The sequence below is a fragment of the Aquila chrysaetos genome, chromosome 5 (genome assembly GCF_900496995.4).
Source record: "Aquila chrysaetos chrysaetos chromosome 5, bAquChr1.4, whole genome shotgun sequence".
Classification (NCBI taxonomy): Eukaryota; Metazoa; Chordata; class Aves; order Accipitriformes; family Accipitridae; genus Aquila; species Aquila chrysaetos.
The window spans coordinates 75,222,474-75,236,885 of NC_044008.1; the positions used below are offsets into that span (position 1 = coordinate 75,222,474).

Below are 14,412 nucleotides of genomic sequence, written 5' to 3' on the forward strand. Positions count from 1 at the left end.
CAGCGGGGAACCCCCGGCACCTTTCGGCACCGCGGCCGCCCTCCTCCTCCTCGCCGCCCCGGCTCCTACCTGGTTCCAGGGACTTGGGGTAGTCGCGGGGCGGCTGCCCCTCTCCGCGCTTGTCCTCGCCGTCGCTGCCCTTGCTCTGGACGGGCAGGGGGCTGTCGGCCGGGGAGCGGGGGGCCACGGCGGAGCTGGCGGCGGGGCAGACGGGTAAAGTGCAGGGGGCCGCGGGGAGGGCCACGGGGCACTTGGCCGGGTGCCGCAGGGCCGGAGAGTGGCAGCAAGGGGACAGCTTGGGGGGCCCGGGGGCCGCCGAGGACAGGCCCTTGGCCGGGGGGTTTAAGGCAACTGCTTTGTGGGAGGGTTTGAGGGGCTTCTCGGGACCCCCGTCCTCCAGCTCCAGGGGCTGCTCCTCCGGCTTCCGCTGCGGGGGACACCGAGGTCGGCACACGCCAGCCCCACCGCCCGACCCCTGCCCCCCCAGCCCTGCCCAGCACCCTACAACCCTGCCCTACATCCCAGCCCTGCCTCCCCCAGCCCCACACAGCCCAACCCCATAGACCAGACCCTGCCCCACTGCCTGGCCGCAGCCCCCCAGCCCTGCCCCGCATCCCCCTGCCCTGCCCCACATCTCACGCAGCAGCATCTCACGCCCCAGCCCCACATCCAGCCCCATATCCCCACTCTACACCCCAAACTCAAGCCAACCCTGCATCCTCAAGCCAGCCCTGCATCCTCAAGCCAGCCCCGCATCCCATCCCACACCCAGCCCCACAACCATGCACCCCGGCCCCCCCGACACCCCCTCCCCCGCCGCCCCCAGCCCCGTGGGCACCTGGACGTGCGCCTGGCGCTGGATCTCGAGGGCCTGGGCCGCCCGCTGCTGCTGCTGCAGGGCGTAGAGCTCCTGCTGCCGCAGGAACTGGGAGCGGGAGTACACGGGCAGCTGCCCCGTGTGCTGTAGGTGGGCGCCGGGGCCCCGGCCCGGGTACATCGGGGGCCACAGCGACGCCTGGTCCATCACGTCGGCTGCCGGTGGTGGGGAGAGGGGGGGTGTCAAGCGGGGACCCACCTTGGGGTCACCTCACAGACCCCAGTGGTGCCCCCCTAGCCCTGCAACCCTGGCAGCGCCCACAGGGACCCCATCTCCCACCCTTGCACCCACAGGGACCCCATCTCCCACCCCTGCACCCCTAGTTCCACAGCAGCACCCCCAAGGACCCCATCTCCCACCCCTGCACCCCCAAAAGCACCCACAGGGACCCCATCTCCCACCCCTGCACCCTCAGCAGCTGCAGGGATCACCACCGCCTACTCCTGCACCCCCAGCAGCAGCAAGGACCCCATCTCCCACCCCTGCACCCACAGGGACCCCATTTCCCAACTCTGCATCCCCAAAAGCACCCACAGGGTCCCCCATCTCCCACCCCTGCACCCCTAGTTCCACAGCAGCACCTGCAGGGACCCATCTCCCACCCCTGCAACCCCAAAAGCACCGCCAAGGACCCCATCTCCCACCCCTGCACCCCCAAAAACACCCACAGTGACCCCATCTCCCACCCCTGCACCCCTAGTTCCACAGCAGCACCCCCAAGGACCCCATCTCCCACCCCTGCAACCCCAAAAGCACGGCCAAGGACCCCATCTCCCACCCCTGCACCCCCAAAAGCACCCACAGGGACCCCATCTCCCACCCCTGCACCCCTAGTTCCACAGCAGCACCTGCAGGGACCCATCTCCCATCCCTGCAACCCCAAAAGCACCGCCAAGGACCCCATCTCCCACCCCTGCACCCCCAAAAACACCCACAGAGACCCCCATCTCCCACCCCTGCACCCCTAGTTCCACAGCAGCACCTGCAGGGACCCATCTCCCACCCCTGCAACCCCAAAAGCACCCACAGCGACCCCATCTCCCACCCCTGCACCCCCAGGGACCCCATCTCCCACTCCTGCAGCCCCAAAAGCACCCCCAGGGACCCCATCACCTCCCCACCAGCACCCCCAGCCCCAAACCCCACAGCAGGTACCCCCAGGACCCCCCGGCACAAGGTGGAGGTGCCCGCGGCCATCCCCCATCGCAGCCTTACCCAGCGTGTGGGGGGTGCCGTGGGCGGGGGGCTCGGTGGGCAGGATGACGAGCTGGGCGGGGGGGTCCTGGGAGAGGGGGAAGACGGGCTGCATGGTGCTGGGCATGGAGGCGGGGAAGGCGGGCGGCAGGTTCTGGTGCAGCGCGGGATGGCCGATGCCTGTCGTGCCGGGGGGGGGCCATCAGCACTGGGGGTGGGGGGGGGGGGGGCAGCACCCCACTTCTGGGGAGGGGGGGGCACAGCACCCGGCCAGCCCCGCTCCCACAGCTCCCCCCCCACCCCCCTTTGCCGGCGGCACTGACCGTAGGAGTGTCCCCCCATCCAGATGGAGGGGCTGCGGGTGCGGGGCAGCCAGTGCGTGTGTGCCGGGTGGGCATGGGCGGCGGGGTCCCCCCCCGAGCTGCCCCGCCGGCAGCGAGGAGCCCCCGGCGATCATCAGGTGGGGGGTCAGCTCCCCGGGACACCCCCCCGACGGGTGCATCCGGGCGAACTCCACCAGGTCCTTGTTGTCCCTGCGGGAAGAAAGGGGGGGGGACACGGACACGGACACGGTGCGTGGGGCAGCGTGCCGGCGCCGTGTGCCGCAGGCGGGGAGGGGGGGGGACACAGCCCCAGCAGGCGGGTGACCCCCCCGCCCAGTCCCCCCACCACAGCGCTTACTGGAGAAGGAGCTCTCGCCCCGGCAGCCCCAGGCGCTCCTCGCAGAGCCGACCCCGCTCCTCCTCTGCCTCCAGGTCGATGAGGTGCATGGGCCGCGCGGTGCCCGCTGTGCCAGGGACGGGACGGCGGCATCAGCGCGGCACCGCCCGAACCCCCCCGCCGCCGCCACCACCACCGCCACCACCCCCCTTCCCACCGGCACCTACCTTTGATACCGGCGGCCGCCCGGCCCTGCCGCCCGGAGCCGCCGCCGCCGCCGCCGCCGTAGGAGGGCTCGGGTCGCCCGAGCGTGTCCTTCTGCCGCGCCACGGCCACGGCGATGCCGACGGGCGGCTGTCGCACCTCGCCCTCGCCGGGGGCCAGCCCGTCGTGCTCCCGGCCGCGGGCGCAGTCCGGCCGCTCCAGCTCCGGCTGCCCCTTCCCCGGGGGGAATTTGGCGTCCTGGTGGGCGCAGCTGCCCTTGACGCCCCCCAGCCCCACAAAGGGGGGGCCCTTCTGCCCCCCCCAGCAGCGCCTGGTTGCTGTATTTCAGCAGGTTCTTCATGGCCGAGACCTCATCCGCGGCGGCCGGCACCTCCTGGCCCAGCACCGGGCCCTGAGTCATCAACGCAGCCTGCTGCAGACTCGTGCCGAAGGGGTCCAGGTAGGGTCCCTTCCGCTCCTCCGCCACGGCCAGGGGGGGTCCCTGGCCCTGCACGCCCCAGGGGGGCAGGGGGGGCCCGCCGTAGCCCAGGGCGCTCAGCTCCAGGGGCTTGCGCTTGCCCTCGGGGCCGGCGCCGGCCGCCTCCGTCTCGGGGTGCTGCTGGTGCCGGATCCGCGCCACTTTCTGGGGAGCCGGCCCGGGCGGGGGGTCCTTGGGGGGGCCCTTCTCTAAAGTGCAGCACGAGGGACCGACCCGGACGCCCAGCGGGTCGGGGCGGGCGGCGCGGGAGCAGTCGGGCGCCGGCGGCACCTCGAAGTAGCCCTTCTCCAGAGCGCCCTTGGGTGCCGGCCCCCGGCCGGCGAAGGGGGGCCCCTCGGCCGCCCCCCCGCCCAGGTACTCCAGCCCCTTCAGCCGGGCGCCGGGACCCCCCCACTCCAGCCGCCGCTCCGCCGGGCCCTCCGCCTTCAGCGGGTGGTGGTGGAAGGGGCCGCCGTAAGCGGCCGGGGGCTCGGCCCCCGCCTCGGCGTGCCGCTCCTTGCCCTCGACGCGCTCCAGCCCGCCGGCCTCCGCCGCCACTTGGAAGGAGCGGCTCTTGTCCGTCAGGTGTCCCACCGAGGGCACCAGCGTGGCCCCGCTCAGCTTCAGCTCCCGGCCGGCCGGCTCCGGCAGCGGGCACAGCACCTCGGGGCCGGCGTGCAGCTGCAGGCAGGGGAAGGAGCCGGCGGTCGGGCCGAGCGGGGCCGGCCCGGCGGGCACCGCGTAGGAAACGGCGTGGTGCAGCATCTGCCGCCGTTCCACGCATTCGCCGTAAGGCTGGGGCGCCTCGGGGGCGCCCGGCTCCCGCTCGCCCCGGCACGGCTCCTTGGCGTTGCAGCGGCCGGCGCGGGGCAGGGCGCTGCCGGCGCAGCTGGGCAGCACGGCGCGACCGGCGTCGCCCTCCAGCCCCTTGGCGCCCAGCAGGCAGGAGGCGAGGTGCTTGGGGCGGCCGTCGCCGGACCCCCGCGGGGGCAGCCCCTCCTTGCAGTGCCCCTCCGGCGGCACCGGCAGCACCGCCTTGTGCCGCTCCTTGGGGTCCTCCTCGGGCGGTCGCTCCTTGGGGTCCCCCTTGCCCACCTTCTCCTTGCCCGCCAGGAAGCGGTCGTAGTCCTTGGGGGTCTTGGGCAGGGGTCCGGCCTCCCGCTCCCGGCTGCAGGAGCCGGCGGGGGGCCCGGGGGCGGCACGGGCGATGCCGGGGAAGCCGTGGCCAGCCGGGAGCAGGGCGGGTTGGGTGGGCAGGTTGCGCAGGTAGAAGTTATCTGGAGGAGAGGACGACGGGTGAGCCCCCCGCACCAACCCCCCGCCTCCGCCGAACAACGGCGCGGGTCCGGGCACCCGGGACCGCGGCCGTGCCAGCGCCGGCTCCCCGCTAACGAGGGGAGGAGCAGAGGGGAAGGCACGGCCTAATTAGCTCCATTTCCCACCCAAACAATGTTCCCTATTAAGCACCCGCCACAATATTGTGAAAAGCGAGAGCGGCGGCGGCAGCTGGGACGGGTGCCCACCACCCCGCGCCCGCCGGCCCCGCTCCTCCCCGGGGACCCGGCGCTTGCTCCGCCGCCGGCCCCCCACCCTGACGCCGGGCACCGGCACTGGGGACGGGCGCTGAGCCCCCCACCCGTGCCTGGCCGGGGACACGTGCCCCTGCGGGCAGACCCCGACCAGCCCCGGAGGCTGCGGGTTTGCGGTGGCACCGCGGCGCCGTGCCGGGACCCCGGTACCTGCCTTTCTGGCTCTCGTAGAAGCGGTGCTGGCCATAGAGGACGTTGCTGTTGCCGTGGTGGTCCAGGTGGCTCATGGGCAGGAAGGTGGAGGCCAGGCTCCCGGAGAAGCGGGGGTACCCCGGGGCTGGGGACACGGCGGTCAGGGGGGGCCAGGGCGCGCTCGCAGGCGCACGGCCCCCCGCGGCGCCTCCGTGCCGTGCCACGGCGCGCACCGCGCCACAGCAGCCCGGCCACGCGCCGCTCCGGCTATAAATGCTTTGCCGGAGCCTGTAATATCCCCTGGGCGAGGGACACCCCTGCCCCCCCCCCCCACCCCGGGAGCTGCCGCCGGGCTGAGACCCCACAGACTCGTGGCGGCGGTGGTGGCCGCGTCACGGCGGCCCGGCACAGCCCTTGCAGGCTCGTTAGCCGGCGCGCTCGGATGGGCTGTCCATCAGCGGCGGGTGCTGTGCTGCCGGAGCCGCGTGCGCTGCCCGGCCCCCCCCCGCGCCCCCCCGGCACGCCGCGCAGGCCCCGGCACGCCGGGAGCCAACTGGCAGCCGGTCAAACTACCAGCTGGGCTGGCTGCCAGGGCCCCGCGCCAATACCACCTCCCCGCTCCTTAACTCTGTCAGCCCTCGCTCCGGCCGCTCAGGTGGGGACGGGGATGCCGGCGTGCCGCGGGGCGCCGGGGGCGGCACCGGGCCGCGGGGAGCCCCCGCTCCCCACCGCGTGGGGTGTCTGCTTAACCGAGGCTGTACGTGCAGCCCCGGGGGTCCCCGCGCTGCAGCCTGCCCCGGCACGGGGGTCCCTGCCGCCGGAGGGGGGCGCAGGCCCTGGTTCACCACCAGTGACACGAGCTGGCCTGGCCTCAGCCCAGCTCCTGGCACGGGGCGGGAGTCTGCAGCCCGGCACGAGGCTCTCCGGCCCGCCCTGAGCACCGATTGCCGGGGTGCTGAGCCTGGTCGCCGCGGATGCCCAGGGGGATCCGCGGGGCACGCCGCCGGCCGCGCACCCCCCGCCGCCACCCTGAAGCGCGCTGGGTGCCAACCACGTGCCCGCGCCGGCCGGCTGCCACGACCACCCCGTGTGCCGGCGCCTGGGAGGTCCAAACCCCGTCCGCGTGGGCGACAGCTGGACGTCACCCACCGGCACCGGGCAGAGCCCCAGCTGCGTCCCGGCCACCCTGCAGGGACACCCTGCCCACCCACCCCGGGGTGCTGCCACCCGTCCCTGCCCCGGCGCCCGCTCACCTTCGTGGGAGTGCGAGAACCAGATCTGGGAGGTGCCGGAGTGGGGCCCGCGGAAAGCCGGCTCCGGGGGGGAGGCGGTGGGGCCGGCGGGATGGCTGGGTGCCCCCGAGCCCAGGCTGCTGCTCAGGAAGCCCCCCATGAAGGAGGAGGCGGGGCGCGTTCCCCATCAGGCCGCTGCCGGCTGCGGTGGGAGAGGAGAGAGTCAGGGGAGGGCTGCCCGTGCCCCGGCTCGCACGCCCGCCCCGCCGTGCCGCCACGCTCGCTCGTGCACGCTCGTGTGCACACGCCTGCTGCAGGGCTGTGCGCAGCCCACGCTGCATTTGTGCATCCCTTGTGCACGCAACGCCTCTCGTGCACGCACGCTGCTTGTGCGCGCGCATCCCTCGTGCACGCACACCCCTCACGTCCCCTCAGCCCCATGGGGCTCAAACACGCACTGGGGCGAGTGAGGCGCAGCAGAGCCGTGCGAGGGGCACCGGTGCCCTGCCCCTGACCGCGTGTGCGTGCCCTGGGCACACCACACGTGTGCCGGCACATGGGAGGCTTTGCACACGCGTGTGGCTCCCCACGCTGCCGCTCTCCCCCCGGTTCCAGCAGCAGCTCTGAGCCGCTGGGTGACACCGGCTGCCCCCGGTACCGGGACAAGCCCAACCTCCCTGGGGCCCGGGCCGTGCCGTGCCGTGGCGAGCTGGGCCATCCCGCTGCCAGCACGGGCAGCTGCCGGCCGCGGCAGCCGGAGCCCTGCCAGTGCCCAGGAGGCGATGGGAGGAGGGCTGGGGACACTGGGACGGCCACCTGTGACTGGGGCAGCAGCTCCCCGGGGCCGCGACACCGTGAGGGGTCGGGGGGCAGAGCCGCATGCGTGTGCACACGCCTGCGTGCACGCGTGTGCAAGGCAGGGGCAGGCGTGCGGGGAAGACGCGGCCGGCACGGGAAGCACAGGGCGGGGGGGGCAGCCCCCACCCTGACTCCGGCAGCCTCCCCCGCAGCCCCGGGGGGCCCCAGCACCCCCCGGCGAGGCGCAGGCCAGCGTTCCCCATCCCGATCCCCACCCCGGCCGAGCCGTGAGATCATGATGGAAACATCAGAGCCGGTGGCCAGCGGCCGGGCAGGAGCCGGCGGGGCAGGGGAGGGGGAAAGCATCGTCCACCCCTCGCCGCGTGGCCCTACTCCCCGCGTCCGTGCGTGCCGACGTGGGCTGGCGGGGCCGTGGCCGCCCGCCCCCTCCCCGGCACGGCTCGGCACGGCTCGGCACGGCGCGGTGCAGAGGAGCCCGGGCTGGCCGGCCGCCCGGCCGGGGCAGGAAGCGATGCTTTGCTCTCTAAGCCGGCCCACGCTCCCCGGCTAATCCCTCCGGGATGCCTCTGGGATGAGTGTCGGGGATGTGGTTTCAGGCAGCTCGCTCCTTCCTGCGCCGGCCGGCCGGGGGCCGAAACCGGGCAGGGGCCGCGTGGGCCGGGGGCACGGCCGCACCCCGCCCGTGGCCCTGGGAACCGGCACCGCTCGCCCCCGGGGCCGGACGCTGACCCCCCCACCCCGGACCGGCACACACCGGCACGGGCGGGCACGTCCCGCCGGCCGGCCGGGCCGCGTCAACGCATCCCGGAGAAGCCGTGTCTCCGTGCTGCCCGCGGGCAACCGCCGCGGCGTGCCCCCAGCCCCGGCCGTGCCGGGGGACCCTGCCGCGGGGCGTGGAGCCGGCAGCGTGCCGGGCGGCTGCGCCGGGCAGGAAGCCGAGGTTTCCAGAACGAGCCTTTTCTGGAAGCTGTGAAACAGGCTGTAAAAAAATAACACACACACACACACACACACACACACCCCCCCGCCGATGGCGGCGGGGCCGGCTGGCGCGGAGCGTCCCGGCGGGGCTGGTGGGGCCGCGGCCACCGCTCCCCACACCTCCCACCCGCTGACTCACACCCACTGGCACGGCCGGATCCCCCGGCGCGCTCTGGCCCCGCGGCCGGCCGCGCCGTTCCCACCCGCCTCGCACGCCCGCAACGCATGCACGCTCGCCCCCGTCCCTCGCACGCTCGTGCTCTGCCCCGCGCTGCCACGGCTCAGCGTGGCGTGGCTCGGCGTGACGTGGCGCAACTTGGCATGGCGCGGCACGGCGCGCGCGGTCAGAGAGCAGCCCCCCCCCCCCCCCCCCCCCGGCTCTGCCCCCTCTGGCCACGGTGTCGGCGAGGACAGGGACGGGTCCCTGAGACCGTGCACAACTCATCTCACTCGTGAGCAGGCAGTGCCAGGCACAGGGCCGTAGGGCCGGCTGCCAGCACTGGGCAGATGGGCAGCAGGGTCCCATCCCCCCCCCCCCCCCCCCCGCCACCCCCCGGCAGCGTCAGCCTGGGAACTCCCTGGCCGGGCTCCCCGTGGCCGGCACCATGAGTCAGCCCCACCGGCACTGCTCCCAGCGCCAGCACCGGCACGGCCAGCAAGAAAATCCCCCATGCCAGGCGCCAGCGGGGAGGGAAGGGTGGCCCCGACCACGGACACCGGTCCCGGGCTCCGGTGGCTTTTCAGGGGCTGTGCGGGGCTTTGCACCTCGTGCCCGTGCCGGGAACTCCAGCAGCTCTGGCACAGCCACGCAGGCACCGCGCTGGCCCCGGCCACCCCACAACCGTCCCGGCGCAGCCCGGGTCACGCCACACTCTCCCCCACGCCGAACCGGACCCTGTGACGTGGCCGGGCAGGGAAACTGAGGCAGTGGAGGGAGCGGGGGGATGCCGGCGGGTTTTGGGGCTGGTGGTGCCCGGGACCCCCCAAATGGGGCTGGGGAGAGGCGGCAGCCGGAGGAAAGGGTTAAGAGGGAAGCGAAGCTGCTTCCCCCTCATCACCGCCAAACCGCAGCCGATGGGGAGGGCAGGGGGGGCTTTTCGCCTTGGCCTCAAATCCACAGAGGGTCACACATGTGACAAGCATGCCAGGTCTCAGCACGACCGCACCGACAGCGCTGGGGGGGGGGGATGCTGGCTGGGGGGGGGGGGGGCATTGGTGGGACCGGGAAGGTGGGGCAGCAAGGGGCGCTTCCCCCCCCCCCCCCCCCCCAGCCACTCTTCGCCCCCGCGCCGAGCGCGGCACAGATGGGAATGTGCCGGGAAGACGGAAAGTTTCCCCCGCCAGCAAGCGAGGCCAGGGCGGGTGTGGGGGGGCCGCGGCCCCAGGGGGGGGTCACTCCGGCCACGGCTGCTCTGGCCTGGGCCGGGTTTCTGGGCCGGGGGCCGGCGGTGGGGTCCCCAAGGCGGTGCTGCCGGGAAAGGGAGGGGGTCCCCAGCTCCCCTGTCCGGGACACCCCAGCCCTGTCCCTCCCCACGGCTCCGGAAAGGTGGGGGCCGCACCCCACCAGCCCCCCCAGTGCGGGCGCACAGCTGCACCCCGATACTTAGGGGCTCTGTTTTGAGGAGGGGGAGGGGGGGGGGGGTCTGCAGCCCCCCGGAGCCCCCGGGCACAGCCCGGGCGAGGTGACGGTCCCCGGGTCCCCGCGGCGGCGGGGACGTGCGCGGGGCGCGGGGTTGGGTTACTCCCTCGGCTATTTCGGGGCTGGAACATTCCTAGCGGGGCCGGGGCCGCACGCGGAGACGCCGGGAGCTGGCAGGGACCCTCCTGCACCACGTCCCCACGGCCAGGCACCCCGGGGAGGTGTCGCCTCCGGTCCCTGGACCTGGGCAGGATGCAGCCCCCGTGCCACCCCCCACCACGCTTTGCAACCCACGCGGCCCCTTTAAATATTTGGCAAATAGGAAATAAGTGTAATATAATTTCCTCGGTGTTATAATTTAAGATTAATCCATATTGTTATGGCACTAAATAAATGCTGTAATATTGAAATGCAGTTCAAATTAGCTTGACAGAGTGCCAGAAGTACAATTAAAACGTTATCCGATGGGTAATCACACGGCAGTCGCTCCGTGCTAAGTGCCACTCGCAAGCTGTTGGCTTTCGACGGAGGGAAGGGGAGGCTGGAGCTGCCGAGAGGCCGCGCGCGCTGCCGCACGCTTGCACGCTCGCCGGGGCCGTGCGCCGCACCGGGGCCGCGTGTGCACACCCCGCTCGGCGCCACGCTGCTTGCACGGGGCTCGCGAGGACGGTGCACGCTGCCTGCGCGGCCGCTGCACGCGGCTCGGTGCACGCTCCTTGCACGATTGAGGCGCGCCGTCGGTGCACGCTGCTCGGTGCGTTGCCGCCTGCGCGGCCGGCACGGACGACTCGCACACCCGATGCACGACTTGCACACCGGACTTGCACACCGGACTTGCACACCGGACGCAGGCGGCTTGCAAAGCCCAGAGGCCATTTTGGGAGAAGCCGCGAGCCCGGCACGGGCTGGGACCACGGGGAAGCCGGGGAAAGCCCAGGGGGTCCCGGCGTCCCACCCCACGCAGCCCCACAGGGGCCTGGTGTCCCACGGAGGCCAAGCACGTGGACCCCCCCTGGGGAACCCCCCAAAACTTGGGGCCCACGGTGACCCCGTATCACGTGCAATCCCCTGCGAAGCATCACACCCGTGGGGTCCCGGGCTGCCCGTGCACAAAGCGGGAGGGAGCAACCCCGAGGGGCTGCGAGGACTCGTCCCTTCCCTCCCCCCGGGGTCAGGGGACCCCAGCACCCAGTGGGGTCGGATCCTGCCCCAGGGGGATGCTGCGGGGCAGGCAGGGCGGCAGGCAGGGCCACGCTGTGCCCATCTGTTTCGTTTTACGGAGCGGATAAAGAAGAACTCCAAGAATGAGATTATTGGGTGAGTGTTTATTTACCGCGGGGGGCGGTGGGGGGGGGGGCGGGGGGATGCAGCCCGTGTGAATCTCTGCAGTCACTGAATCGCCAAATCCTGCTATTTTTATTTTCCGCTGTAATTCCCCGCTCGGCTGTCGCGTATCGCTGCCATCAGCGCCGGGAGAGGAAGCAGCTGGGGGGGGGGACGGGGACATTCTGGCTGAGGGGGTCCCGAGGAGCTGGGGGTGCCCAGAGGGGCACCCAAATGCTCCGTGGAGCCTGTCCGCACCCCTCGTCCCCATCTCAGGGATCAGCCATGCACGCGGCGCTTGGTCCACGGAAATCGGTGGTGGCACTGCCGGCGGGACTGCCCCCAACCCCCCCCGCAAGGGACCCCCCCCAGGTCAGACAGCCCTGGGGGTGCAGGGACAGGAGGCAAAGGCCGGGTGCCCGCAGCCCAGGGTGCTGAGACCCCCTTCACCCCCCCAGTTTGGGGCAATCAGCACATTTACCGGCGGTGACCGGGGCTCACGGCAGCTGCCCGGATCACGCCGCGCGGCTGCTCGAGCTGTCCGTCCCCCCCAGGCCCAGCGTGCAGCGGCGTCTCCGCACGGATCCAGCTAATCGCTAACGAACAGATGAAACCACTCTAGGGTAATTCCACAGGATCTGGGGTTCTCCGCATCCCGCTCTTCCCGCCGGACACGCGTGCGCGCGTGCGTGTGTGTCCCTGGCCACCCCGGCACGAGTGTGGCTAACGAGGAGCAGACGAGTTAATCTCAAAATCTGTTTTAACTTTGACACCTACTTTTTAAAATGCAGCACATGCGGCGGCGCGGCCGGGCTGGCACGCGGTGCCGAGCGGGGGAGCTGGGAGCCCCCGTGCCGCGGCCGTGCCGGAGCCATGCCGGTGCTATGCCGCGGCCTCCCAGCCCCTCGTCAGACCCCGTCTTCGATCGTTAATGAGGAAGCTGCGATACGGAGCGGCTGCAGCGCCGGCACCCAGCCCCAAATCGCCACCCCGGCCGGGGGCCACCGTCCCCACCTGCCCCCCGCCATCCCTCCCCTCAGCCGCGCCGGGGAACCGCACAGCGCCCGGCCTGCAACTTAATCCAGGGAGGGGGACAGCTGCGGGAGCCCAGCCGGCCGCCAGCGCCACGCCGCCGGCTCACCGCTCTGTCCACCGTCGCTGGCACGCACACCTGCACCGGGATGCGTACCCGCACCACCACGGCTGGGCTGCACACCGGCACCCGGCTGCAAACTGGCACCGCCACGGCCGGGCTGCACACCCGCACCAGGATGCAAACCAGCACCGGGCTGCGAACTGCCCTGGCCAGGCTGCAAACCGGCACCACCGGGGTCAAGCTGCGCACCGGCACCGGGCTGCACACCGGCACCGCCGCGGCAGCGGTGCTCCCGGCAAAGCCCGGCGCTTGTGCGAGCCCCCCCCGGCGCTGTTACACATTGCAATGTGCCGAGGGCTCCGCCGCGGTGACAAACAGCCCGACGCGATTTCAACTATGTATTAGTCCATAAAAACGTCAGAAGGGCAAAAATTGAGGCCCCGGCATAAAGCATGGGCTCGGCCGAGCCTCGGCCGAAGCTTCCCGCCCCCCCACCCGTGGCGGGGGCGTTGGGACCACCGGCCCCGCTCGGCACAGGCGTGCCAGGGCGGTGGGACCGCGGCCCCCAGCCGGGCTGCGTCCCCGGCAGCGCCACGATCAGGGAGCGAGGGCTGCACCCTGGGCTGGGCTCCCGGCAGCGCCGGGGGTCCCCGTCCCCCCTGACCCGCCAGCACCGGGCACAGCCGCGGTTCCTCACGCGCTGGCCCCCAGCGCCGTCTCGTGCCATCATTTGCATGGTCCCGGTGCCAAAACCAGACGCAAACCGAAGCATTTGTTTGCAATAACTGCGCAGCCCTGAATTATGGCTTTAATAAAATCAAGCTAAACAGTTTTTATCTCCCCTTCCCAGGGCGGCCTCCGGCCCCCGGCACTCGGCAAAGGCTCCTGGGAGGTGTAGTCCGGCCCGCCGGCGGGAGCCATTTGGGGGAGCGTGGCCGGAGCCCCCCCTGGCCGGCGCGGTGCCCCAAGGCTGCCGCGTGCCGCGCCGGCCCCGCCACCGCCACGGCCGCCCGGCAAACCGCGGGCTGGCTTTATTTGCTGGGTGGGGTAATTATCAATCATCGGCGTTAATTACCGCTCCGCGCGCTGCCACGGCTCCCGGCCCCATGGCACGGCCGTGCCGCGGGGACGCCGGGGTGCCGGGCCTGGGGACCCTCCTCCCGCCGGCCCCAGCACCGCGCTGGGCACTAAATTATCATTTTTATTTGCTCAAGCAACGTTCCCGTACGCGCGGGAGCCTCCGAGCGCGGCTCGCCGGGATCGGCTCCGGCTGCGCCGGCCCTGCCAAAGCCGGGAATATTTTTAGCTCTTTCTGTTGTTGGGTTTGGCTTCTCTCTTTTTTTTTTTTTTTTTTTTTTTTTAAGGCAAGTTTCTGCCGGGGTATTTTTAGCCTGATCCATGTTATTTTAACAACCTCCATTGCATTCGGGCTCCCATGTGTCGCCCAGGCCCCGGCGGACGCGAGGGTCCGGCCGCCGCCGCCACGGGGATACCGCCACGCCGAGAAGCCAGAGGGAAGCCAGCGGCACCCCAGCGCCGGCGTCCCCCGGGGATCCCCACCCCCGGCCACCACGAGCCGAGAGGGGCCGAGCCCCCACCCCGGTCCCCCACCCCGGGGACGGGCACCGAGCCCCCATCCGGGTCCCCCACACCCCAAAGCTGGGGAGAGGCCAGGGTGGCCCCCCCCCCCCCCCCCCAAGCCTGGCGGTGGTCCCGGGGGGCCCGGCCGCAGCGCGGGGGCCGCCAGCACAAAGCGAAACCGCCCCGGCTGCGGGCCCGATCCGGCGCCGCCTCCCCGGCACCCCCCGGTGCCCCCCCGCTTTCCGCCTCCTTCCAGGAGCCGCGGGCCCCCGCCGCCACCCCCCCGCGCCGGCCCGGCCGTGCCCCCCGCCCTAATCCACGCACTAATTGTAATCCCATTAAAGCAGATATAATTTTATTAGTATTCACAGCTCATCAAGGCGGCGACAATAACCGGCGCTGCCGCCGTGCCGCGGCGAGAAAACCGCCTGCGCCGGCGGGAAGCGGGGGGCCCCAGGCAGCGCCGTGCCGAGCCGGCACGCTGCTCACCGGATCCGGCCCTGCTCCCGCTTCGGCTCCGTCCCGGAGCTCGGTGGCAGCAGACGGGCTTCCCGCTGCCTGCGCCCCGCTGGCCGCCCCTGCACCCTCGAAGCCCCCCTCCCCGCGC

At 72.5% G+C, this 14,412-nt stretch overlaps 1 protein-coding gene across 1 annotated transcript in view; it reads right to left on the reverse strand.

Annotated features, from left to right (window-relative positions):
* Positions 1-14,412, reverse strand: part of BAHCC1 (BAH domain and coiled-coil containing 1) — a 28,300-nt gene that overhangs the window by 10,903 nt on the left and 2,985 nt on the right. The window contains 11 exon segments of the mRNA XM_030012988.1: positions 70-427; positions 839-1,032; positions 2,093-2,251; positions 2,395-2,488; positions 2,490-2,604; positions 2,753-2,858; positions 2,959-3,256; positions 3,258-4,690; positions 5,157-5,279; positions 6,388-6,541; positions 6,543-6,568. Of these exon segments, the coding sequence (XP_029868848.1) occupies positions 70-427; positions 839-1,032; positions 2,093-2,251; positions 2,395-2,488; positions 2,490-2,604; positions 2,753-2,858; positions 2,959-3,256; positions 3,258-4,690; positions 5,157-5,279; positions 6,388-6,541; positions 6,543-6,568 (3,060 nt within the window).